Source organism: Nomia melanderi, chromosome 6 (assembly GCF_051020985.1).
Source record: "Nomia melanderi isolate GNS246 chromosome 6, iyNomMela1, whole genome shotgun sequence".
Taxonomy (NCBI): Eukaryota; Metazoa; Arthropoda; class Insecta; order Hymenoptera; family Halictidae; genus Nomia; species Nomia melanderi.
Genome location: NC_135004.1, coordinates 16,905,874 through 16,933,520, shown reverse-complemented (window position 1 = coordinate 16,933,520; position 27,647 = coordinate 16,905,874). Strand labels below are relative to the sequence as shown.

General features: G+C 43.9%; 1 protein-coding gene across 1 annotated transcript in view; it reads left to right on the top strand.

Moving 5' to 3' along the window:
• Positions 1–27,647, top strand: part of LOC116430178 (dipeptidase 1) — a 123,608-nt gene that overhangs the window by 59,060 nt on the left and 36,901 nt on the right. Inside the window, exons 6-7 of the mRNA XM_076368288.1 lie at positions 4,383–4,452; positions 27,391–27,567. Coding sequence (XP_076224403.1) covers positions 4,383–4,452; positions 27,391–27,567 — 247 coding nt within the window. The remainder of the gene's footprint in view (positions 1–4,382; positions 4,453–27,390; positions 27,568–27,647) is intronic.

The window sequence follows — 27,647 nt, the reverse complement described above, 5'->3', positions numbered from 1 at the left end:
CACCGCGGACTGAATACCTGCGAAACTTTATCGCTCCGCGGGAAAAATGTACTGCAAATGATGCAATAAAAGCGCGGCGAGAGATATGGCCTCGGAACGTTCGCGTCAAGCGTTCCCGTGTCGTTCGGGCGCATACATCGCGAACACGTTCGCGCGGCCATCGAGCAGAATGCAAACTTTCAATTCGAAATTATCGTCCCCGGAAATTCGATTTTATTGTATCCAATCCTGAAACCGGGCTCGCTCGACTGTGAATGTCCTAACGGGATCGGGGGCTCCATTGAAAATACGTTCGCCACAAAGTGGACCAGCTTCTAACGTTTCAGGAGCATGTGTAGCCCCGCAAACTTGAAAAGATCGCCGCGATTGAGGAACGGTCCTCCCGCTAGATATTCCTGTGAAATCTCCCGATGCTTTAACGTGCCGTTCCATATTTCAAAATCTCTTTCCGCTGGAAGTCTTCTATTCTGTCCGGACCACATTTCCGCGCGATAGAACGCCGTAAATTTTTAAAGCTGCCGTTCGAAGTTTAGGCAAATCGCCTTGAACTCGAGCTTTGAATATCTGTTTCTTCCTTCGTGCGTCTTCGTACGGAATCTTCAATACAATTTTCCCGACATTCCTATTCGCTTCGGAATCAACGGTAACCAACGCATACAACTTCTTTCGAAAGCGTATCGGTAGCCATCGGATCTCGGCGAAACGAACACGATATTTCGTAAAATCTTAGAACATTCCTCTCAATATTCATTCTGACATCCTTGCCATCGGAACTAGCTGAAACAATCACCTCTCACTCCATTTCCAGAAACTTCCAGAATATACCTTTCCATAAACAAGTAAATAAATTCCTTGAGCTTCGAGTCAACGTCGCTACAACCAATTATCCACAACGGAGAATACTCTCTTGAAACAATCTCTTGCACTCGCCATCCAAGAACCAGCCAGCATTCGCAATGAAAATCAAGCTGCCAGTAAACCGACACTCGATCATCAATTTCAAAAATGCCACCATATCTCTGAACAAACCTCTACAAATCCACTGCTTCATCCTCCGCGAAAGCTGTACACGCGATTCAGGTGCACACTTCTAGAGGAGGGCAGCGCGACGAGCCGGTGAAACGCGAAATCTAAAATCGTCGAAGTTAGATTGCAGGATGTTTTCAGGGAAATCGCGTGGAACTCGACGATCCCAACACGACGACGCGACGCAACGCGACGCGACGCCATCATGTTCGCGTCGTTCCCTCGGGGGTCCTTTCAGAAGTTCTCGAGCCGTGCGTTAGCGCCGGCCGGATAGCCGGCGGTATTTTTCGCGTCGGGATTTCCCCGATAATGCAGCCGGCCGTCGAACATCGTTGGCCGACCGTTCGCAGTTTGAAGCTCGCGACGGACGGGCGAAAAAACGGGGCCGGCGGATTACGCAAGGGTTGCCGGTGGCGTCGCGACCCAGCTGGCGCGCTCCGGTGTCGACAGAAATATTATTCTAGGGCAAACAATGGACGAATTCCCTTTTACGAGGCGACGCCGACTGCAACTAGGCAGCGGAAAAACTGACGACGCGGAAAAGAGGGTGGAGAACAATAAAAAAGTCGCGGAACGGGCTGACGGCTTTTGCGAGAGACACGTCGTCGCCGGCACGACCCCGCGGCGTAAACTTCGAATTTATTCCGCGGCGCGCACGCGCGGCACGTTAACTTCGACTCGTTACCACTGGTTAATACGTTCCGAACTCTGACCGAAAACTTCGGAGCTTCCGGTTTATACTCGTGATTTGTAAAGTCGACGTGGATTTATTCTCGCGACTCGAAGTACCGTCGCGTTCGACGCGTTCGTGCGAGCGCATTCGGCACGCGTGCGCTTGTTCGTTGGGGATGATTTTTCTTGGGTTCCTCGTTCGACGACCAATCACGAGGAACGTGCTTCTTGGCGATGCTGTCTATTCGAATCAGGAATTGTTTGGAACTTGGAAGATGGTTTGAAGTTTGAAGGACTCTGATAGCTTCCTTGGTTTCATGGAATATTGTTATTTTAGTGCTTAATTAACGCGAAGTGATGGTGATTGGTTGAAACGAGTACCTTTTAGGTAGAACGTTGTCTATGGAACGTAGTTTTCAATCCCAATTTTGATCATATTTCATTAGTTTCATTTCCAAAGTACATTCAGAGTAATGCAGTTATTGGATATATGGGGTGTCTAATAACTAGGACAATCTGTAACTCCATTCCTCACGCTTTGCACTATTAACCCTTTGCACTCCAAAAATTTGTCACTAGAAATATTCAACTTATTTTTACGAGATACAAATGACATTTTTTCAACTAACTTAACGAGGAATCTATTCACAAAATAAGGGAAACAATGGTATTTTATTTCCACGTTTCACGTATCGACAGATTACTCAAGACTTAATGTTAAATACGAAATTTTACAATGTTGATGCACCAATGCAGTAGTGACTGAGAGGCACGTTCGGAGTGCAAAGGGTTAAATAATCTTTATCATACTAGCTTTCTTATAATCTCATCGAAGCAGTTGCAAAGTGCGTGCACCTTAAAAAACGAAACTCCATGTTTAAAATACAATCATTTCAAACTCAATACTTCCAAACCTTCCGCATCAACAAGAAAGTCACATCCCAGACACCCGAACAGCGTCCAAGTGTCAAAAGCAAATTCAACCTAAGCAGCACCGAGTAGAGATCGAAATCCCGCTCGTTAACCGTCGACTCGTCGCTCGCGGGATATCCGGGCGTATATTTATACGCGAAATTACGCGGCCGGCGGCGCGATAAATCATCCGCGGATTAATGGAACCGTAACAATATTATCTGCGTTCCGGCGTTTCCGGGAACGACCGCGCGTTTTACGAGTCCGATAGATTCCGGCGATACGCCGATAAATATCGATGCGGAGGGCTCGTTTCGCCCGATCGAATCAGCGATCGTCAATTCCGTCGGATCCGCGGCAGAGGCAAAAATTCGTCGCCAGCCGCATGGAAACGCGTTCCCGGGCACCCTTCCCAATCGAAACGATCGATTATCGTCGCTCGGAGGGCGGGCGCGACGTCGTATCGCCGGTCTGTTCGCCGGTGTCGAGAACATCGCGCTAACGCGGACGATCATCGTCCCGGAATTGCTCGGACTCCTCGGAAGCTCCGTTTGTAGTCCGCGTCTGTGGTAATCGTATCAGCTCGCCGGACAACTGACGGCCACGGATCCGTGACGCGATCGTTCGTCGGCCGATTTCCCCGGCGATAACGGCTCGCGCCGCTGACGCGTCGATTTTAATAATTTAATCCGAGGATTCCCCGTCGCCGCCGGCTCGGCCGGATATGATACGTCGTACCGTCGTACGACCTCGTCGACTGGGTCAGGGTGTACCAAGGTTAATGCCCGTTACGTCGCCAGTTACGTCGCATTGTTTGAGTTCGACCCGTTTAGGTCCCATTTACAGTCGCGGCCGACTGTCTGCTGTGTTTACGCTGCTGCGCGGCCGGATGCTTACCTCGTGGCCGCGTGTTGGTGATTTTTCTTTGGTCTCGGGCATCCGGGAGTCAACGCGAAATTCGGTTTCATCGGGCATGTAACCTGTAAGTGCGACGCGAGTTTGGGAAGTGGGTCTGTTGATATCGGAGATTGTCTTTGATGGTATTGCATTAACACTAACTGTAGTGGCATTTTGTGTGTCTCTATCGAAATGACTAGCTGCGAAGGAAAGGCGAACGAGTTGGATGAGTTTTGGTTAGTGGAAGGAAACGGAAGGGAATATGGACATTAGAGATTAATCGGGAAATAGGAATTCATAGGGAGTTTAATGAAAGTAAATGCAGAATTTTTAACGTTAGTAACGTTGGTGGTACGCGTTGAAGCGCTAATGGGTAATAATGATGGGTTTGAACTAGTTTTGTAGCTTATCTTAATGTTTTATCGTTTGTTAAGTGTCTCGAAAGTAAAATGTTAGGAGGAACAATACTGTGAGAACGTTAAAGTATCTAGTTTAATTCCTTTGATGAAGAAAACCGAATTTCCCATGGCATTGCTTCACGAACTAGCAATACCGATCGTATGAACTCGAACGAACCGATGCTCCACAAACGGGAACGCCTACAAAGGGATTGGAAGCAATAGTTTGCGATATATTTGTAAACAGTTTGCAGCCTACGATCTGGCACGCCTTTGATTGCGCATTCCAAGGAATTAACGTTTCAAATCAAGGCGTTTGTGCGGCCCGCGCGGCAATCTCTGCGGTCATTAGTCCGGGGAACAATTCCGTCCGCGTTGCTTAGCATTGCGAACATGGGACTGTATGATTAAAGGGCATTGTAGGACAGTAATACTGAGGATTGTCGCCATCGAGTTACTGACCTATTGGTTCGTTAGGGCAGAATGCAGCACAGTGGATGAACCCGGTAAAGTGTCTCACATCGGTGGCCTCTCCAATTTCGGCAAGGTGAGTACAGAAAACCAACTTTGTTACTCGATTTTATATACAAACTTTGTCCACACGCTACACGTTAACAGTATAATGTAAATAACCAGCGAGTGGAAACTTTAGCTTTACACAATACCAACTTTTTGCAGGAATATCGATACCCAATCGACGAGAAATCATTTGAACCTTGACACTCAACTACAACCATTGCGATGAAATAATAAATCTATGTATTTCAGCTGTAAGGTTCAATTGTCCTAAACGAAATATAACCCTTGATAATGACGACATTTTGCCGAGAATTGCAAACGAATTAACTATTCAAACAGCAGGAAATCAGTACAGTTTCCTTATTCTCTATTACTTAAGCATTCGACATTAAACTTGACAGAATCTACAGGTTTCGTATACTTCAGATCTAGCAAAGTGTTCAAGAACGAGCTATCGAATGTCTCCGAATGAAATCCACCTTAAACGTAACTTTCATTCTCCCAAAGTCGACTGACAAACGCCGAGTTCCCTAGAAAATCCCTGAACAATCGCAATTATTAACGTTCCAAGCAGTGTCGGCGCAACCTTCATTGACGGTTTCAATGCTGCGACCACTTCCAAACCAATAATCTTCAATGCTTCCGGCGTAATTGACGCGAATTGCCGGTGGCGCAAGAACAAGCCAGCCATCCGAGGCGTCCCGGGTTAGGTTAGTTAGGGTTTTTGTTCATCGGCGACGAAGAAGACGTCGGCCCCGGGATTTAGCCGGGGCCACGGTGAACACCGGTGTTTTACACGGTGGATTAAAGCGCCGCAGCAGCTGTCCGTCTCCGGCGATTCCGTCGCGGAATCGGCGTTCCCCTTCCCGCGCGACCGAGGGGCCGTAAATCCAGCCCGCCTTTTAACCCCCGTCGAATCGACCGACCATAAATATCGGAAGTTCGACGGGAATTTGAGGGAAAGATAGATTTTCAACGGAGCCGTTCGCTGAATGGTCTCATTCGAACCTACTGTTATGTATCCATTACGCGGGAAAGGTGGTCTCGGCCGCCTCGAAAAAGGAATTCCGGTGAATTCCTTTGGCCGGAGCTGAGGCCTGGAATCGCGTTCCCGCCGTGTGTGCGCGCCGCGAACGTATTTGCCGAACGTTCTTAATGAATTACATGGATTCGAGCAGACGTCGGTCGGAAAACCGAGCTGCTGGAACGCCCGTGTCTTTGAAAATGGCGGAATAGCGGGCCGGCTGTGGCGCTACAGCCACGCCCTTTGCGCTCCCGACCTTTATTTCTCCGATTTCACCTCGTGTTCCTTCGTTTTTTGTTCTCTTCAATACGACTGTTTGGTTTATCGTTTCATTGTGTTATTAGATTTCACTATGTTTCGTTATTGTATTCTCTCGATCGAGTTCTGTAGATCTTAATCCTTTACAGTCACCACTTGGCTTGATGCAGGGAAATTATGAAGTTGAATATTTAGTTGAATATTAGATAAAATAGCTTCGTTGCTTAATTTATCTGTGAATTATCGTTGGATTAGTTTCGAACAATGTTGTTTATCGGAAAATGTTGAATATTTCCAGTGAAATGCTTTCGAGTGCAAAGGGTTAATACACAATTCGCAATTTCGTAGTCATTTCTCTTCCAATAAACATTCATCGATATTACATACTTATGATTACAATTATCAGAGTAAAATACATAGTTCCTCAATCTTTCTAAAAAAAAACGATAAATTGTAACTTGAATCTAACCATGCTTTTGATGGATCTTCCAATTTAAATTCGAATTTCTTCGCTGTGATTTCATATGTTTTCAATTCGCGAAACGTCTGCTTCTCCTGAAACGAAACACGAAACTTCGAGACTCGATGCCTGTATTTCCCAGCGCGAGCGCGACGAAGTTGCCGTCCGTTCCCGAACTCTTTTCGCGTCGCGCGAGCGGACGCATTGAAAACAGGACTGAAATCGTGGCGGGCTGGATGCCCGGCTCCCGAAACGAGAATTCAAACTGCGAGTTATTTATGAAAATTGGCCGTCGGTATCCGCGGAATTCCCGTCGGAGTATTCATGAATTGCCGGGCCGACGTTCCGCTTATGCGAAAGAAAATTATGGGCCGCATCGATCAGCCCGCGGAACAATCGTTCGCGTTTTAAACGCGCATACTTCGAATGCTAAGGCCGCCGCGCCGTTTCGAGCCGTGACTCGACTGGTCCCGTCGTCGGATCACGAACACTCTAAATATCGTTTCGGGAAGAATCATTCCCATGTTTTCTATTCGACAGAATCTCACTAGAACTACCAGTGCAAAGGGATAATGGAGAACTTATGGTGAATAGGGAAAACTATAAGTTCGACATTTTGCCGAATACGAAAGTGAGTAATTTAATTTGGATTTATGGTAAATTCCCAGCAGAACTGAATTAAAACTATAAAACGATTGTTTCCAATGTTTACTCTGTTACTAGAACGACATTTATTATTATTCAATATTAGAAGCATTTACCGTGCACTACATAAAACATTCAAAAGACAGGAAAACCTTCCCTTTCGCATTGCACGGTAAATAAACAGCTTCTTTGCCTCTTAATTTCAATGATCACTGAATCACTTACACACCGCTCTCACGGAAGATTAATCTCGCAAACATGAAAAAGCATAGAAAACGGCGAGTCCTCGCCGCGATGATAAATGCCGCGCGATATTCTATAAAATTCCGCTCGTCCCCGGGAAAGCGAAGGGAAGTGTGCGAGCTTCCGAGGCGTGTTTCATGTTTGGAAGTGCATGATAAATAATTTTCAAAGTAACGCTGCGACACGGCCCCGTGTATGTCGGGGGATGTAACTGCTCTCGCATTCGCGGGAGGGAAGCGCCACTTTTTTAAAGTGAAAGTTTCAGACGGGCAGCTGCTCGGGGAGGTATTTCTTCAATCTTGGGACACGCTGGGCGGACGGGGCGCGGGGTTTAAACTCCATTGGGCTGAAGGGCTGCCTGCGATCTCACTTCCGGAGATATTCCCAGGATGAGATGTGTCCGTGCGGCGACAAAATTTCTGTTTCCTGAAGATTTCCTTGATTCTTCCACCGATGCGAGCATTGATATTGGAGTAACAAGATTTTCTGGCTCGAATAAAGCTGATAACAATGAATCGATTGAGAATCATTCTCAATCAATTAGATCGCTTAACCCCTTCTTCTATGATTTATTTCTCGAATATCGATATAGCTACCTTGTCATTAATTTATTAAACCTTTGAACTCTGTAGAATCCAATATTGCATCTGTTATAACATTAACCCTTTGATTTGACACAGCTAAATTGTCAAGATTTGACAAGCTAAATTACAGAGTTTGATATTTAATATTAATCTTAAAGAAACTACCCTGAAATTATTCGATTTTCCACACATCCAAATTTTCTGCTAAGGAAAATAAAAGATCGAAGAAATGTTAGCATTTCTAATTTTCGCTAGGAATACTATAAAAATTCATGCAGTTACTAATAGACTAACAACCTGGAGTGCTTAGGGTTAAAAGGATTCTGTATTGAACATACTCGATGTTTACTAGGAATCAGTTAAAAGCATTCGTCCCTTGTCTTGCGACTTAATTAAATTATTCCGATGATGATACATACTTTATGTCTCAGCTACCCTTGAGTACATTAGGGGAACACGGAGAACCTAAGCTTAATTCCGCCGGCATCAGCAGATCTTATCCCTTTTAGCTTAATGTTGATTCCGGAGAGTAGGAAGTAAATCATAGGAGCGTAATCCGGGAATAGATGGGATCTTAGGGAACTCTGCGCTAACAAAGAGTTTACGAATTTTAGTAACATGGTCTACCACGTTTGGGAGCTTCAAAAATATACGCACTGCTCAAAGATCTTTTATATCATCTACACTTCTGCTCAAAAAAGGCACACATCGATGATGCAAATCCCAATAACCTCATCTAAACTGAAAAATATAAAGCGACGATAGAATCTCCTCGAACAACCCCTAGTACTGCTACACATCAACATTAGGCTTCTCCATCTAAATCACGAACAATTCAATGACCAAACCACCAAAATATCCTCCTCATAGTTCCCCGCGTCGAGCAGATCAACATAATTCATCTTCCACCACCCAGGACTCTCAGTGCCTCGAAAAATTCATTCTCAAGGGTTGAAACTCCCCGTCTCCAGAGGCATCAGCCCCGAATCGATTAAAGGTTAGGCTCCCCGGATCCGAGGCGAGCGGTTCCTCTCCTGCAGAACTTACCCGGGGCGAAGTTACGAGTGCTCGGCATCGCGTTCTATTTACCGAACGTCAGAAAAACGGGAGACAGCCCCGAGGGGTGTTTTCCAACAGCGTCGCGGATGTACGGTAGCGACTTCGCGACCGTGGTCGCGATACGAGCCAGAAGCACGTCCCGCGGGCAAGAACCGAACAGAAAATATCAGCGTCTCGCCTCGGTTCCCGCGGCGTTCGGCCTGCTCCATTGTAATCCAATTACTTCCATCGAAAGAGGCGTTTTGTTCGTGCGAAGGTACGAGCCTCGCTCCTTTAAAAGAAAGAACCTCGGGGAACAGATAGCCCGGAACGACGTTCATAAGTTACGCCGCGAAAATGTACTGTGTCAAGTAGTTATAAGCAATTTCTTTGTGCGGAACCGCCGGGACAAAAGCTCCGCTCGCGTTCCTCCGGGCGGCGCGCCGATGAAAAAGAACGAGCGGCCAACGGAAAAGGAAGGAACGTATGAGAAACGACCCGGCAACCGCGATTCCGCGGGCGACGCGCGGCGAAGATAAGGCCGGGTCGTTTAAATATTCAGTGAAGATCCTCCTACGATTGTTTTAGCATCGTTAGAGTCTAACCTCCGAGCGTTCCGCTCGGCTGCGGGCTGATTCCGTATCGGACCTCGCCGCGTAGTTAGCGATTCTTTTCGAATTCGACGAAGCTGCCGCGCTTCCGCGCGAATTGCGCCGCTGCTTTTTACCGCCGCGACTCTCGACCCCTAGTTAGCTATAATTCCCGTGAACTTTCGAACTTCGGAGCACCGCGAGTTCCGATCGTCCCGACAGTTACGCGAAGTCGAGATCGACGACGTTTACATTATGGAACGTTGATTTTTATGTTGGACTATTTCGATGCTTACGAACTCTTCGTTTCCACGGTGAAGATTTATCGACTCGAGGGAACTTCCGTTTTATACCTGCTCGTTCGGGGAACGCCGCGTTTCCTTCTCGATAACCGCGGAAAATAGCGACGTCCGTCCGTTCGTCGGTCACCGACTTCGTTGCGCAAGTTCGCCGCATTCTCCGCGAAACTTCCGGTCCATTCTCGCGAAGAAAACAACGAGCCAGCGACGATCGACGTCGAGACCTCGCGCGCCCTTCGACGGTGAAAAGCTCCTCCGAAAAGTCCGCCGTTTCGGGGCGGTATAGAACGGTTGAAAAAAGAATGCCGGAGATAAAAGGACGCCGACCGAGGGAGAAAGCTCCGCGGGTATCCAGTTGCACTCGAGGGGAGGGCGGAATCGCGAGCGCGAATTAAGAGTTCCGTGGAGCATTATTTCGTGGAGTTCCCGAGTTGAACGAGATTCTCCTCGGCCGAGGAGTTTTCCTCGAGACACGGAACGTCCACCGAGTGCTGGGGGTTGTTTTCAATTCCACCACCTATAATTGATCGCCGAACCCCGACCATTTACTTTTTCCCTCGTTTTTAATCCTCGGCGCTCCACATGGTTTTGTGATATGTCAGCAAGACCTAGCAATTTTGATAGTGGTCCTACTGAAAATTAACAATGTTATAACATTTCTTAGATCTTTAATTTCTGTCTTAGTACAAACTTTGTATGCTTGGAAGATATAATAATCTTAAGGTAGTTTCCTTGAAATTCATTGAAATATTTAATATTAGAACTGGCGCAATATTGGAGCCTACGGAGTTCAAAGGGTTAAACCTTAGCTAAGTATTCTCTACCTTCCTCGTATGATTATCTTTCCAGAAACCACCCTTTGCATTCTTGGGGGTTTAAGTTGTCTAATATTAAACTTCTACGAATGATCGACATTTCGGCGAGATGATGTCAGTATTTGGAAGACTAAGCTAATTACAGAAACAACGAGAAATCAGTACTTTCTATTGTTCAAGCGATTAGAATTTAGCTTCATCTGCCGAAGGATTCCTAGATTCCAAAGAATCTTCGTCTACAAGAGTTAACCCTTTAAACTCTAGGCTCCAATATTGCACCAGTTGTAATATTGAATGAATCAAAGAAACTATCCCAAATTATTCGATTTTCCACACGTTCAAATTTTGTACCGAGAAGGAAAATAGATCGAAGGAATGTTACAGCATTTCTCATTTTCACTAGAGATGCTATGAAAATTAGTTGCAGTTGCTGATAGATTAACAACCTGGAGTGCTAAAAGTTAATGTCTAAGACGATCCTATTTACACATATTCATACACTGTTCTCCTAGAAACATGTTCATTCAGATCTCAAAGATTAGAACATAAATATTCCTACAATCGCATCAATCAAAACCGTCGTAAGCATTTACCAAACAATATTATCGAAACATCAAATCGAAGCAATTCGTAAATCAAGTGTCAATCGATTTCTGTCAATTATCACAGTCTATAACCCAGCGTCAGTATCATTCTATTTTTCCCTTTATTTAAGGGTTCCGCCCCGAGTGAGGGGTGGCCAAAGCTCCGTTCGCTTATATTCAAGCCACAGATCCGTAAACCGTACGGACCACCGTATCCCCCGTAAGAACCGATTCGCCCCACATGTACGTGTTAAATTCACTCTGCATGAATTCCCGGCAATACATGCACCAACCCCAAGAAGAATCAGCTCTTTTTCCGCTCGGCCTCATCTGCGCAGCGAGACGTTTTATATACGATCCTCCACTTTTCTTTTATACCTCATCCGGCGGCTGCGCCATTTCTCACTCGCGCGGCCCTGTAATAAACAGCTCTCTCAAGTACTCAATAAAAATTCCGCGCGGTCTCGCCGGAAATAGAAGGGACACAAGCCTGCCAGGACACCTTTACCTGGCCGCCGTTCCGTCTTCTTTCGCGGCTTTGCTCGTGGATCTCCGCGTGTTTCGTCGTATTACTGTGGAATAATCAGCGAACGTGACGTTTCGTCCGCTTAACCCCTTGGCGAACTATTTATTTTCGCCACTGTGCTCGTGTAACATTTTACTATCGTCAATTTGCTTATGTGCTTAATACAATTTTAACCTAACTTTACTTTGACATTGATAACATTATTAAGTTGTAACACAATTTTTATTTAATCCCACTGTAGTTCATCTACAATTACCTTATGACCATTTCACTCGATGGACAACAGGAATTTGATTAATAGTTGATTTCTGATAGCTCGATCAAGATTTCATGCTTCCATAAAATTACATTTTTCTATTTATAATACTAAGAACGTAGGTAACCACAGTTGTAATTAATTTCAAATTCCAAAGTTCTTTTCTCGCTGGAATGAAACAAATTCTCAAAGGAAATTGGAACACGCTGATCCACGAACAGCTGGAAAACCTTTATAAATTCTGTCACAGAAATTTCATTGAATTTCCATTAACTCCGTTCGGCAGAGAGGTTCCACGGTATTACGAGAGTGAAAGACCGAAATCTCTTTGCCGAACGGACTGCCACCGCGAGAGAAATCAGCAGCGTCCCCTTTGCGATTCCTTTCGGCGCGATCATTTTTTCCGGCTCGTATCTCGCGCGGGGCGGAACGTTTTCCGAGGAGCCCGGAAACGATACCGCGCGGGATGGAAATAAAGGCGAACGACCGGGCGAAATGGAAAAATGTATCCGGGAGAGTGGTGACGCTCGAGGGGAATCGAGGAGCTGCAGCTGCCGCGAAAGCCACTTCTACTCGATGATTCCGAAAAATTTGCACCTTTTGTTCTCGCGTTCCCCGCGGTTCGCCGTCTTCGAGCGAGCGGAAGGGGCAGCGCTTTAACATTTCCGCCCTCGATCGGAGGAAAAGTTAGGGACTCTCTTCTTATAAAACAGCTCGAGTCGGAAGGAAAATCTTTCCTTTTTCACTCTGGCTTTCGTACGGGACCGATATAATGGTCTATCTAGAACAGACAGATCGAGTGGCATCTGCCTTCGACTTCGCGACTGTGGTCTTGCGACGGTGGTCGACATTAACCCTTTGCACTCGACAATATTTTCCATTAAAAATATTCGTTACTTTCTGTCTGTATATTAACGATATTTTTCACAACTAACACAATTGATTATCTTGTATAGATTAAGAGACAGAGCTATTTTACTTCGATGTTTTATGTGTTGATACACTGCACAAGGTTTAATATTGAATTGAAAATTTTATAAGTTTGCTGCGTCGAATCAGTGTTAATACTAGAATTACCGCACCAGTCAAAATCACTGGTTTCGGTTTGTTTATTTAGCAATTATTGATATCTTCGAAGCATTGAATGTTCGAAATGGCTTTGAAAATAAATAGTTTCATTTCAGTACTATAATGAATGTCTGAAGAATCAGACAATAATCTATTGCTATAATTTCTATACTTATTCCATACCAAACGTATTAAATGCTCGGTAGTTCTAGTGTTAATTAATACTACTAGTGTTGATATGAAACACCTCTATCCTAGAACTACATATTTCTTCACAAAGATACCAGAAATTATCGTATCAACAGAGAATTCCAATACGAATTCGCATAATCGTCAAGATCGACTGAAATTCTTACGAAATGGTGTTCAAGATATCCCATTTCCGTCGAATTGACGGGTTCCGTAAATCTAGCGTGAACGGATCCGTTTGTAGTACGTTCCGGGCATAACTGGTACACAATGTCAGAGCGAATAACGTGAACGGTGGATGTTTTTGTCTGTTCCGCGCGCGCGGTAACAACTCCGCGTTTGATCGGGGAATATAAATCGACCTGTGTTACGACGCAGAAACTCCTTTCTCCCCGGCCGGAGCAGCGTGGCGTGGGCAACAACGCTCGGATAGCCGCGAGGAAAAGCAGCTTCCCTTTGTTGCGCGGCTCGGACAGGCGGAAAGAGTTCGCATTCCGGGTCGCGAATCGTTATGATACGTGAGGTAAATATAAGTTCGTTGAGCCGAAATTTCCATCGGTTTCTTTCATTCGTGACCGGCATCGACCGGGCTTTCCCGTCGATTTCCGTCTGACCGGTGGCCCGTGGCCGCTTAAACGCGGCCTGGGTCGATGGGCGGGGCGTAAAGTGCATTCGGAATGGCGCAGCCGAAAAAAGGGACGATTCTTCGGGCAAGCGAGCTGCTCGCCTGTGGACTTATTTTATTCTTTCAGTGCTCGATCGAGTTTAGATCTTCGCTGTTAGTTTTTCATTATTGACGACTGATAGAATCATAGCTTTGGATGAAATTATATTTTTAGTATTTCTTTGGCAATAGGAAGAAGAGAGATTTTTTGAGTGGAATATGAATTTGTACTCGTGTCTAATTTTTAGTGTAACAAACGAGTGAGGATTAGCTAATAATTCCAAAGAACTATGAAAGAACCTCAGCAAATGTCCAAAGCTCAGATCCAGAAGCATCCTCATTAACCGTTTGCTCTATAATTTATTTTCCAATTATAACATTCATGATACGAGATGTCGGTTTCCAGGTTTGTGTTTTGAAGAAGGGATGCTCTTCGGGACCATTTTTGCTATTAGATTGAAATCTGATACGCTTCGTAATCTTACAACTTTGTTAGTTTATCAGATACAGTGGAATCTTTTTAGGATTATATTTTTCAGACGTTGGACTATAAGAAACACAGGAAAGTCTCGATCTTTTCGTCCCGTCAGACTGGAAAGACCCATTAAGAAAGTATCCATCACACCTGTACACTCGACGCTTTTTTCTAGCCTCTCTCTTTCAGAATTCCTTTCTTTTTCTATTCATAACGATATTATCCTATTGTTCCAGAGTCTAGGACATAATAAATCATGTTCCTCTTGTTCCCACTCACTCTGTCGTACTCTTTTGTCCCGCTTATTATGGGCCGGCTCGATTCAGGCGAGCCCCCGGCGGGTAATTAATCACGAAAATAAATAATCGATCAGCTTCAACCGGTGCCCTCGACTCGATTGCGTTCACCTTTTTCAACGAGCCCGGTACTTAATTTGTAAGCACCTTCGCGGTGGAAATTGTAATTCGTTGATCTACGAGGGTGCAGTTAATTGACGAGTTCTCTCCTTACAGAATGCTACGATATTTACTCCTATCCATTCGTTACCTTTCTTCCCCCTATTAACCCTTTGCGCTCGGCTGTTTTTCACTAGAAATATTTGGAACATTTGATAAAATCGCCATGTAATGAAGCGCCATCGAGAAAACTACACAGTTATATCAACAGAAATATAATTCCTCATACGAAACAAGTTACATGTACCTGCCATTTCGTCGATCAACTTATACACCGAAAATCATACGCATATATCCTCCCTAATATTTCATTCGACGAGCAGTATCAATAGCAAAGTTCACGCGTCCCCTGGAAAAATATTCGTGTCAGCCGACACGGAAAGCCACGAGAGCTTCGATCGCCCTCGCGGAGCGGGCGCGCGCCGTGCGCGAGGCATTTCCGGCAACCGGTCCCCCGTTCTAATTGCTGCGGCGGAGTTATGTTTTCTTGGATCCGCCGCGACTTCCGGGCCAACCGCTCTTGTTTGGAGACCGACGTCTAGCCGGGGTTGCGCAGCCGGCCGCGGATACGCGGGACGCCCCATCCCGCGGAAATTCATGCCTGTATCGCACGGCGAAGCCTAGCGTACGCTAGGCACTCGACTAGCCCGTTAAAGCGATACCCTGTTAGCTGCTAGTTGCCAAATGTGCTCTAACTCCGCGAATGTCGCGCGCAATTACTCCATCGCAGTCGGGCTCAGTCGCGGAAGTGTGCGGGAAATATTGTTCTTCGGCGAGTGTTGCGGGAAACGGAGACCCTCTGAGCGATGTTTCAGAGGGAACATTGAGCAGGCAATCGGGTAATTAACCTCTTGCCTTAGAATAACGCGTCGGGCCCGTGGCCTGGGTTTCCGACGGAATTTAACGAGATTATTATTACTCGATGCCTTTCGGCGCGAAGTACTGCTCTTTTGCTAGCGGTTATTACAGTTTGGCAAACGAACTGCTAATGATGAAGTAGTTGTACTGGTTATGGTTGGAAAATAAATTATAGAGCAAGCGGTTAGTGCTGGATGAGGATGCTTCTGGATCTTCTGAGCTTTGGATATTTGATGATCGAGGTTCTCATAGTCAGTCCTTTGGAATTAGCTAATAATCCTCACTCGTTTGTTATATTAAAAATTAGACACGAGTACAAATCCTTATCAAGTTACTCAAAAAATCTCTCTTCCACTATTGACAAAGAAGTACCAAGAATTGACTGCGTCGCCAATTACACCCGTTTAATGGGAATCCCGCGAAACATTAATTGCCGCGACACGGTTCCCCGGATTACGAGCGAGATGGCAACGTCCCGCGACGTCTCGACTTAGCTCAGTTCTTAAACGCCGTACCACCCCTTCCGACCCCCTGCTTCCCCATAATTTCATGAAGTTTCCCCCGCGTTAAGCGAGTATTAGACCGCCACGCGGAGATCCTTTAAAACTGCATTACCATTTCCTCTCGGACCCGGTCGTCATTCCAAGAATCTATAGACCATCTCATCAACGCCGCTAAACTTTCAAACACCGGCTCCTTTATTAACCACCGCCAGCCGCGCAACCTTTCACCCGGGCAAATATCTCGGAATCGATTCCCGTTCCAAAGCGGACGACGCGCATTCCGCGGGACTGTTTACTCTACGGGCGGGAATTTCTTCGCGCGGCCGCCATTTTTTCGAAACGTAGCTGAACTTAGCTCGAGGTCATTCTTTTTGCTATCCTTCAGTTAAAAGGGTGTCATTTTCTCTGGAGTTGATTGAAAATTCTGTTCAGGGCACAGCTGATTAACCCTTTGCACTCGAGGGGCGACTCCCAGTCACTAGATGATTTGACACAGCAAAATTATAAACCTTGGTATTTACCATTAAAAGTTTTGTGTACATCAATACGTGGAATATTGAAAGAAAATAGCTTTAGTTCCCTAATTCGTGTGTGATTCCTTAATAAATTCATTTTAAAGAATCTCATCTACATCTAGTTGGAAAGCATTGAACATTTCAAGTGGGAAACTTTCGAGTGCAAAGGGTTAATATGTTTTCAAAATTTGTGAACTTTTGAAGTAATACTATTTTTTCTTGATTCAGTCGTAAATTATTATGTAGAGTATAGGCAAATTGTCGAAATAATTTGCTTTGTAAATTTAAAGTAATACTTCAACATAGGCAAACATAGGCAAACAGTATTCGAGATCATTTTTCAATTATGATCTGTTCCACGCTTAATGAGGAACACGGAAAACATTTCGAGGAAAAATGAATGTATCAACTCGCATCTAATATACAGCTCGAAATATTCCCGAGGTTCTCGCGCATAATGTAAACGAGCTGGTTATCTGAATTCCTAATTAAGTCCAGTATTTTCAGTGTCAAAATCGGCTTAAGCCGGTTAAAGACCCCGTGGTTATCGAGGGGCGCGAGCGGTATTCCGCGGCGATGCTGCGCTTAGGACGTTTGCATACCAAGCAGACGTTAATCCAGAGTAACGGAAGGAAAAGCTAGTTGGAAGTTACATCGAGTGGTTCGCTACCGATGTCCAATAGCGCAAGACGCCGTGGAATTGGCGGTACAACCGAAGGGAAACGAACATATTGATCTCGCGCGCGTAGCTATCTGTTTAAAATGTAAAAACTTACGTGGAACACATCGTGCCGTGGGCTTATCTTCCTTCTGCGTACCATTTCCCGTTATTATCTTCTCCTTCCGCTCTCCGGGTATCCTCTAAAAGCTTCCGCAATTTAAAATTACCGCATAGATTCAGACATAAATTCAGCTCCTCCGATATCGCTGTCAAATACGTGCGTGCCGATAAATCACTCCTTTCAAACAGGCACTCCGAAGAAGATGAAGTATTAAAAAATATTCTTTTCGAATTTTACAGTTTTATCGTATGAAATAAGGTGAGTCACCTCTCGATGCAAATTAACTCTCTGACGTGGACGGCGACGCGTTCAATCGAAAATCCAGTAGTACGAGTCAATAATAACGTCTCCGAAGGAGCTGACAGGTTTACGAACGTTTCCAGATCTTCCTTCGGGATTGTATTTAGGATATCTATATATTATCTATATATAGATTGAGTTCGATAGATATCTACTAATACTTCTATATAATAGAAATAGAAATTATTCGTCATTTCAGGATTCAAGTAGAAGATCAAACTTCTCCGAATCTATCCAATATAGAATCACAAAAGCTTGTCGTTAATTAATTTTCGTATCCCCAATCACTTCCTGAAGATCATTCCCTGAAAGATAAGGTTTGCACTCTAAAATAGAAATATTCAACGTTTTCTACTAAGATATGGACAACACTTTTAAAAATTCAATTAAGAAATACATAAAGGAACGAAGCTATTTTATTTCAATAGATAATGTTCAACGTCGTTTATTAACCCTTTGCACTCGAAAATAGAAATATTCAACGTTTTCTATCAAGATGTGGACAACATTTTCGAAAATTCAATTACACTACTATCAACTTAGTCGCCTTATTAAACATTCATATTTCACATCGGTTGTCTTGTATGTTACGATTATTTTTTAGTCATTCAGAAGCGTCACCAGTGACTGACATGGTTAACGCGTTAAAAAATATTCATCTGTTCAACACAGCTCTTTCTACGATGAACCCACGTAAAACTAACACGCGTGCCACAGAAAATGTCACTCCGCGTTTCAATATCTTGAAAAGCAATTCGCGAGACAAACTTTCCGCTGTCGGTTTGCTCACCGTTCCCCACGCTGCCGGTTCCCACCCCCATCGTATCACTTTGATACGTCGATTAACGCGGAATTAGATAACTGTAAACCAACAAACTTTCCAGAAAGCAGTTCGTCGCAGTTAAAACCCATTACCCGCCCCTTCGCGCCCACTCTTCCGAATCATCCCTCATTATAGCCGGGACGGAGCGACGACCCCCCGCGAAACTTTCCCATCGGGGAAAAGCGTCGTGGCCGAAAGTATCGGAGCTTTTGGAACCGCGCTAACTCGATTAAACGATTTGCGCGGCTCCGATTGCGTCCGAAGCTTGCCTATCGATTCGTCATCGGCCGAGGAACGTCGCGTTGGTCTCGTCAAAGCGACGTCCAGTTACGAGCCTTGGAAGCCGACGATATTGCAGCATCTAGAATTTTTAGCGTAGGTTAACGTATTTTTAAGACGGAAAACTTCAGCGTATGCATCACTTGTTCTGTGAAAATAAAAAATTATCAATTATTTAGTATACAATTCGGTGACACTACGATCCAGTTATTCGCTTTATTAAAGTGAAGATAGGGTTATAATTGTTTTCAAGTAATTTGAAAGCTCTGGTCATCGGTGACCGTGATAGACGTGTTAACATTCAAATACGATGTGAATTGGATTGGTTTGATTGACTTTAAGGAAATGAACGTTTAATTTTGTTCAATCTGGCTGTGTTCTACAGAATAATTTACGATTGAATCGAGGGAGAATGGTGTTACTTTGAACGTAAGTTTGCGAATTATTTAGGAAAAGCTCGAGTGTTCAAAGCTTTGAGGCTCAACGGTGAAAGCTGAAGTTTAAGTTCGATTCTCTGACGGCTCATATCGAGCTTGCGAAGCGTCAAGATTGAGTCCTGAAGTTTTGAATATTAGATTGCAAAGTTTAGGCACGATGCTTCGAAAAGCCAGCCTTTAAAATTCAACTTCAAAACTTCGGCTTTAAGCTCGAACGTAGAAACTTCGAGGATTTCAGCTGTTTACAACGCTGCGTCGAATGGGTCGAAGCCCGATCATTCAGCGACGAAATCGTTTCGCTGCGAAAAGCTGCGCGCCACGAAATTCGCGGCGCTCGGCCGCACACGGGCGATAAGTTTCGAAAACTGTCCCGCGAAATGACCGGTCGGCCTTTTGACGCCAGCTGCTAGCCGGCTTGTTTCGGAAAGTTTCGGACTAAATAGGCGGCCGGGCATCGACAGTTTTGCGAGAACGAAGTTACTCGTTGACATCGCGAACACGCAATCTCACCATTTGGGCCTGAAAATTCAGTGAACTAGAAATTCTGTGTTTAGTTTAACGGCGAAAGAACTTTGAACTCGATAGGACAATTTCGCGAGCTAGAATAGAGACAATAGATTAACTTATCTGCCAATACTTCTATCTAATAGAAATAGAAATTATTCGTCACTTCAGGATTGAAATAGGAGATTAATATAGAATCGTAAAAGCTTGTCGTTAATTAATTTTCGTATTCCCAATCACTTCTAGAAGATTATTTACTGAAAGATAAGGTTTGCACTCTAAAATAGAAATATTCAACGTTTTCTACTAAGATATGGACAACACTTTTAAAAATTTAATTAAGAAATACATAAAGGAACGAAGCTATATTATTTCAATATTTCATATATTGATGAATTATACGAAGCTTAATATTAGACGCCAAAATTTATAATTTCTTTCTATCGAATCATGCGATGATTGAAAATACAATTATTAAGAGATACATAAAGAATCGAAGTTATTTTATTTCAATATTTCACATATTCATGAATTATATGAAGCTGAATATTAGACACCAAAGTTTATAATTTTTTTCTATAGAATCATGTGACGATTAAAAATTCAATTATGGAAAAATACATAAAGCAACGAAGCTATTTTATTTCAATATTTCACATATTGATGAATTATACGAAGCTTAATATCAGACACCAAAGTTCATCATTTTTTTCTATCGAATCATCGCGACTGGAAGTCGCCTCCCTGCAAAGGTTAAATGTCAAGGATATAATTCCTTAAAAACTAAGTTTTAAATGAAATCGACAGAGTCGACGGAAAATTGACTACACCGTGGACTCGTTGCGCTGCGAGACAGACTGGTAACAAACATCGGTACAGAGAAGTTTCCTCCGTCCGGAAAGAATAAGATCACCGGATGGACACGCGATGGCCGACTCGTCGCGACTCCTCGCCTCGATCAAAAGTCCTGACGAGTCCTGTTTTCCCGGCGACGAATAAAAAGACAAAAGACGCTCGGCAGTTTTGCCTTCAGCCTTTTGTTTTATACGCCGGCGCTCGACCATCTGCCGGCGAAGTGGCTCCGCGGGCAACTTGGAAACAAAGGACACCGGCCGCGAGACGAACAACTTTCGACAGGACTTCTAAGCGGGAGATGAAACCAACCGCTTGTTGACTCTATCTGGAGAGCTTGTGATCCTCGGAGCGGCGAAAGCTACGTCGGAACTTGTTATCGAATTTGATTGCGGTTTGCGGCGGGATAGAAATAGGATTTCTACTGTGGATCATCGCGCGTAATAGATAGCGTTATCGAAGATTTCGGAGTTCCGAGAGTCAGTTACGAGGATGTAAAACATTTTTAAATGGAACTATAAGCAGGAAATTTTTGAAATTTTGGAATTTGGAGATATAGATCAAAGGAATTTTGGGATTTAACTGTACAGATTAAAGGAATTTTGGAATTCGAGTGTAGAAATTAAAGGATTTTTGGAATCTAACTGTAGAAATTGAAGGAATTTTGGAATTCAACTGTAGAAATTACAGGAATTTTGGAATTCAACTGTAGAAATTTACAAATTCTTTAAACTCAACTATACAAATTTAAGAAATGTTAAATTTCAACTATGCAAATACAAACAATTTTGAAATTCAACTATACAAATTTCAAACTCTTATAAACCCAAGGAAAGACTATGTGTTACAGATCAGGAATTCGAAATGTCCCAGAAATGGCGATTGCGTAAATTTCCATTCACTTCGAAAGAGATTATTTACCTTAAGAGTATCAAATTTGTAAACGTTCTCTTTGCAGTATCGTATGTGACTAAAGGACTGTGTTTGCGTGAAACTATACCTCCACCTCGCGCAGGTATCTGTGTGTTCTCCTAGTTACAGAAACACCGGTTCCACCAACTTCCGCACAGCATAAACGGAGAGCCACACTAAAATAACAACGCCTTCGTTATTGAAGGGTCTGCCCTGTAAGATAATGAAAACGAAGAAAAGTAAGTGTATCGTGACTGAAAGAAAGAATTAACTCGGTCCAGGAGTAGCTCTCTGTAATTTCTGAGACGCAAGAAGCATAGAATATGTGAATACTGCGAAAGAATAAACGAAACTCTTCACTTAGTCCGACCGCAGTGGTATCTTGTGCCAGACGAAGTTTCTGTGTACATGTGGCTCTTTAAAGTATTATACGAAGTAATGTTCAAAGAACCAAGGAGAACGCTTTGCGCCATTAATTACACTTTCTCCAGCAGCAGTTGAGCTCATCTTTGTGATCAGCAATGACTAAACTATTTCCATTTGCTCGCGATCCATCTGCTTACGAATTATTGTATTATATACTTTGCTGCCTACTACTTCTGTCTGCGAATCAGTAAACACTCGCATAAAACTAACAGTAATTATATATTTATCGAGATGAATTAACCCCTTGCCGTACAATGACGAGTGAGACTCGTGAAGATTTCTAGACTAATTCAACAATAATCGATGCTATTCGTTACCCAGGGATCAAAAAACAACTATTTTGCTATTATCATTATCATTTCTTCCAAACTGTCGATAGTGAAATGGTACATAACTGCAAGTTAGTTTCACAAAGGAAAAGATCAAGCGTGAACGGGTCACTCAAGATTAACCCTTTGCTCTCAAGAAGTGACTCTCACTCACGACTTGATTTCATACAGTAAAACTAAACAATTTGATATTTAATATTGTTAAGGCCACTTATAGCCTTACCGCTTAGATAACTTAGTTAGACAAGCGAACAAAAAGTGTATAACATATTTCGAGTCACATTGATTTCCACAAGCGAACAGAGTCCACTCGACGAAACTAAAAATTCGCACAAAGTTAATCGGCGCGCGACGTACTAATTTAACCAGCGAACGTCGTCGGTGGAAAACGGGTGCACGACATTCCTTTCATTCGGTTTTCCATCGCCTGCAAGCGGCTTTTAACGGATCCCGTGCCGGCGAGTTACACTCGTTCTTCGTTCCGTTTCGATCGAGCGGCTCGATTGCGAGGCAAGCGTGCGCGTCGCGATACAATCTTACGTTCCTCCTCCGCCTGGTCCCCGGGATATTCATCGCGGATCCTTTGCGTCCGCTCGCCGTTGCGAACCGGCATGCTTTATGGCGTTGGAGTCGCTGTCGGAGATATCTTATTCACCGCTTTCGCTTAGCTTCGACGAGTTGTAAGTCGGACGATGAGCGAACCGCGCACGAGCTTCATTACAGGCACCGGCGCGAGATGATCGCTGTGAATCGGGCATGGCTTTCATAGAGTGATGAATAGATCGCTTTGGATTGCTTTGGATTGCCTTGGATTGCTTTGGATTGCTGAGATATTCTTCGATCGATAGGAGTTTCGTTTGGGACACTTCGGAAGCTTAGAGAGGATACGCGGCGCTGAACGAGAATCGGAACGAGAGATGAAGAAATTAACCCTTTACTCGAGAGGTGACTCTGTCATTTGACGCGGTGAAACTATGAAATATGATGTTTAATGGTGAACTTTGTGTGACGCCTCGATACGTGAAATATTGGAATAAAATAGCTTTGCCCCTTAACACTAGGTTTACGGAACGCGTCAAATTGAGGCATATTGGATTTTAGAAATATTATTTTGTAAATCTTTACGCCGATTTCGATTGATGTCACACTGACCAATTACCTACTATCAAATCTCCAGTTTCCACAATTTAAATAAACGAGCATCAATTCTATTAGGAATAATAGAATGAAGTGTACAATAAATGCCTGTAGACCTAGTGTTAATATACTTGTTTTCCCTTCGAGTTAATTTCAAAGAATATCGTCTTCTCCTCGTCGAAGAATGTCAAATATTTCTATTGAGAAATTTGAGTGCAAAGGGTTAAATCTCAATGAAGTTCTAAAGCCGTCGAACCCCGAAACTTCGTCGCTCGACTCTTGATTTCAATACTAGTTGACGGAGCGTCTAGGAGGGATCATTCCGAAGATCCCGAGAGCGTCGAAGTCCCATCTGCTCGCGCAGTAAACCGGCGCTCGTCGCGGAAACATTCAAAAAATATGTCCTCGCGCCAAACAATCGTATTCCGTCGAATGGCCAGTCGTATCCGCTGGAAATCTCCGTGCCGGAGTGACGGCAAGATTGAACCGGTCCGCGCCGAGGAGCTGCATAAGAATCACGGCGCAGAAGGGGACGCGATTCCGAAAAGTGAAGTTTATCGCGTTGTTACTTTAATGAAGCGTCCCCGTTCAACGAACGCGCGACGTTCAGCGCGAAGATAGCGCGTGGCAGTCGGAATTCACGGGAGCGCTATCTCCGGGCTCCTCCCGGAGCTGCTAACGAGTGCCACTTCGCCGAGAGATATTGTAACTTCGCTAATTTCGTGATAATGGCGGCTGCAGTTTGCGACGATTTCGTACTTCGGCTAATTCCCATGGAATTCGGGGACGCGGTGGGTGCGTTCGACGAGCGCCGCCGGGCGAAAAGAAATCCCGAGACGTCTGTTTCGAGGAGGGAACGGGCTGCGACGCGGATTCCCCCGCGCGAACGAACGAACGGGAAATGAAAACGGCGGGGCCGGGAAGTTCCGGCGAGAGATAAACTGGAATCTTGAGAGAAAGGCGGCGGGGATTCAGGCGTCCATGACGGCGCTGATTTAACAAAGCCTCCCTGTTTAATGGATGCAACGCTCTCGGGAAAGAGGAATGCTCTTGGAATGCAAACGATAACTCTGTTTCCGGCAAGCTGCAGGTCGTCCCGGGAATGAATTGTTCGCGTGACGTTGTCATTAGCGATTGTTCCCCGGTAAGTGCGATCCAGAGGCGTCGGCTCTTCCCAACTCTCGCGGAGTTTGTCGCAGTTTCTTGAAATCGCGCCGCGTTTATTACTTCCTTCGTCGATTTCTTGTCTGCGATCCCTTGGATATGGAAAGTATGATTTTTTGGTGGTGACTTGATTAGCAGTTCTTGTAATTAAGTTATAGACGTTCGTGACTTTTTAGCTATTGGTGGAGGAAACTCGTAGATTATCTCTTTATTTAGGTAACATAGTCGGTTCATGAAATTTGCGATATTCAATTTATATAATATTTCTACTGAAATCTTAGATCATCTGTTTCGTTAATACTTTCTCTTAATTACTGCTTTGTTAGATCAACGGATATTCTATAGTTTGTCCAATTCTTAGCAAACTAGATACTCGTTCATTTAGATCTTAGAAATTAGAGGTTCATTTAGATCTTAGAAATTAAAAGTATATAATTAGACTACATGTTTACTCAACTGCATCAATCAAAACCGATTCAAAAATTCCACCAAATGTTTATAAAATCCAACACGTTGCCATTAGCTTCCGTAAAACTAGTGATACTCAACTGATTCAGCCTGAGCGTGCAGATAATTTTGATTGCACACAATTACACAACTGCACCAATCAAAACCGACCCAAAAATTCCACCAAATGTTTACGAAATTCAGTAAATCTAGTGTTAGTGAACTGATTCATCCCGAGCGTGGAGATAATTTCGATGATTCGAGCCGGTGCCGCGAGACCCCGAAGGAACGGCGAGCCGAGCAGTCGATGGCTGTTTTGTTCCAGCGAAATGACAAGTGACAACGGTGAAATCGAATTTTATATTAGCAGCCGTATCGCGGGAGCCCGACGGCGCAGACATCAAGGACGATATTTCACGTCACGCCGGGCGGCAGTCAGCCTCTCCCGGCAGGACCTATCGGAAATCTCTTATCCGAGCGAAATACAGGTCTCTGGACTCGATTTCCGCGGGACTACTTTCGTGCTCGATACATCTGTTGTGCCCGCCATTATATCCGCGATACGCCATTCCAGGCTGAAACGCGAATTTCGAAGGTGAATTAGCGTTTCCCTGATGCTCGTCATGCGTCAGTCAATGGCTTCCTGTTTCCTGCGATCAGGAATTCCCCCGATCGCATCAAGGAACTGTCTGTCGCGACTTTCGATCTGATTGAACGACAACGGCAATAAGTGTCACGGATCGCGCGCGAGAACGCCGCGAGCCGAGCACCCTCTCCGCCTGTAAACAGCGCTCGCTGTTCGTTTGACTTTTACGAGGCGCTGCGCGATACGAGCCGCTCGGAAGACAATGCGGCTGCGAGACAGAAGAATTGAGATCAATGTTTGTTAAGCTATTTCTGGCTCAACATATTTTCAGAAGCAGGGCTTTCTGACTTAGAGCGAAACGAAGGAACTAGTGAATCCTTAAATGATTGAAAAGAATATTATTTATTCTATTAAGATTGACGGAAATTAGAGAATATTAAGAAATCGACTTAGCATTGGCTTCTGAGCGAGTCGTAATGAACGATAGTGGATTAATAGTAAACGTGGAGGGTCAAATGACTAATTTGGAAATTTGATTTAGAGTTCTCCATTTTTCTTCGCTGATTTAACACTGAAACTACTGAATATTTGATACGATTGAAATCTAATCGCTATGAATATTGTAGTAATGTATTTATTTTCGAAATCATTTCGAATATTCAATGCTTCGAAGATATCAATAATTGCGAAACAAACAAACTGAAACCAGTCATTTTGATCCTTTGCATTCTATAAAATTTAATATTTAATATTACACCTTGTATAACTCATGAATTCAAAAAATATAGAAATAAAATAGCTTTGTTCCTCAACATACGTATAATATCTCTTCTAGTTTCGCAAAATACCGTCTTTATCTCATCGGAAAATGCTAAAATATTTCTAGTGAAAAACTTCCGAGTGCAAAGGGTTAAGAATGTTAATTGAATTCGCCGACTCGCATTTTATATGTAATAACTTTCCGTGTGAAATCGTGAGATCTTCTATTCGCAGTCCAGTAATAATCCAGTCTCCGGAGGATACTCTGCTCTTATCGGCACTTTCTTTTGAGCAGGAATCTTTATGAGCTGTGTTAATCCCAGATCATCGATTCCCCGAGAGCCATCGGACTGAATTTCATTGGAACTACTTTGCATCTAAATGTCTCTCAGTTTAGACCTCTCTTATTGATGCGGGAACCACGCTAACCGGACGGCTCGGTGAATTTCACTCGAAATATATTGAGCACTAATTGGTAGTAATTAATATAGTGCGGCTAGATGGAATTGGACGTGATTGATACACATGAAATGAAACAGTGGCTATTGGATCGTGAACTTTGTACGCTCACGTGACCGTCGTGTATATATAATACACGTGTAAAGCTGCTTAGATCTCGATGTAACGAACTCTCGTGCAGTTCTAATTAGTCTGACGGAATATATTTAAAGTATAAGCTGCTTCCCTCGCTGGTTTCTCAGTTTTACGTCATTAACTACATTACACAATCCTCCAATAAGTATCTCTCAAACTCCCTACGCACACGTGTTTCATTATCAACTTACAACTTTCGTTACACAAATTACACTTCATCTTCATAATTTTTACAAATATATCACTACGTTATTTGCGAGAATTACAGAATATTCCTTTGACACGTTGACTGCCACGGAAAACAGCGTTTTATATATCACTAATCTTTTTCCTATGAAAAAAAATGAAGAGTCATTAATTACTTGGTATCACAATTCCTACGTCTCGCGCGATGAATTTTATTTTTACCTATTTTACGCTATGTACACCAACTTTGTTAATCGTTCTGTATAGAGTGATGCATTTCGAAACAATCTAATGGTGATGCAACAAGATTGTCAATGTGTGAAAGACATAATTGAGAATTCTGCGACAGAAACGTCTCGACGTGCGTACAATACTACATAAAATTATCAAACACTTCCAGAGCGTCGTGCTAGAGATGAATCGACTGGGAATGATGGTGGACCTGTCCCACGTGTCTGTGCCGACGATGCTGGTCGCGATGAGGACGTCCAGAGCGCCGGTGATCTTCAGCCACAGCAGCGCCCACGCTCTTTGCAATTCCTCGCGAAATGTGCCTGACCACGCGCTGCGACGTTTGGTGAGTCAACCGGCCATCGATTTTCCCTCGTCGTTTCGAATTCAAAGACACCGCAGACACCGGAAGCTTTCCGCTAGAAA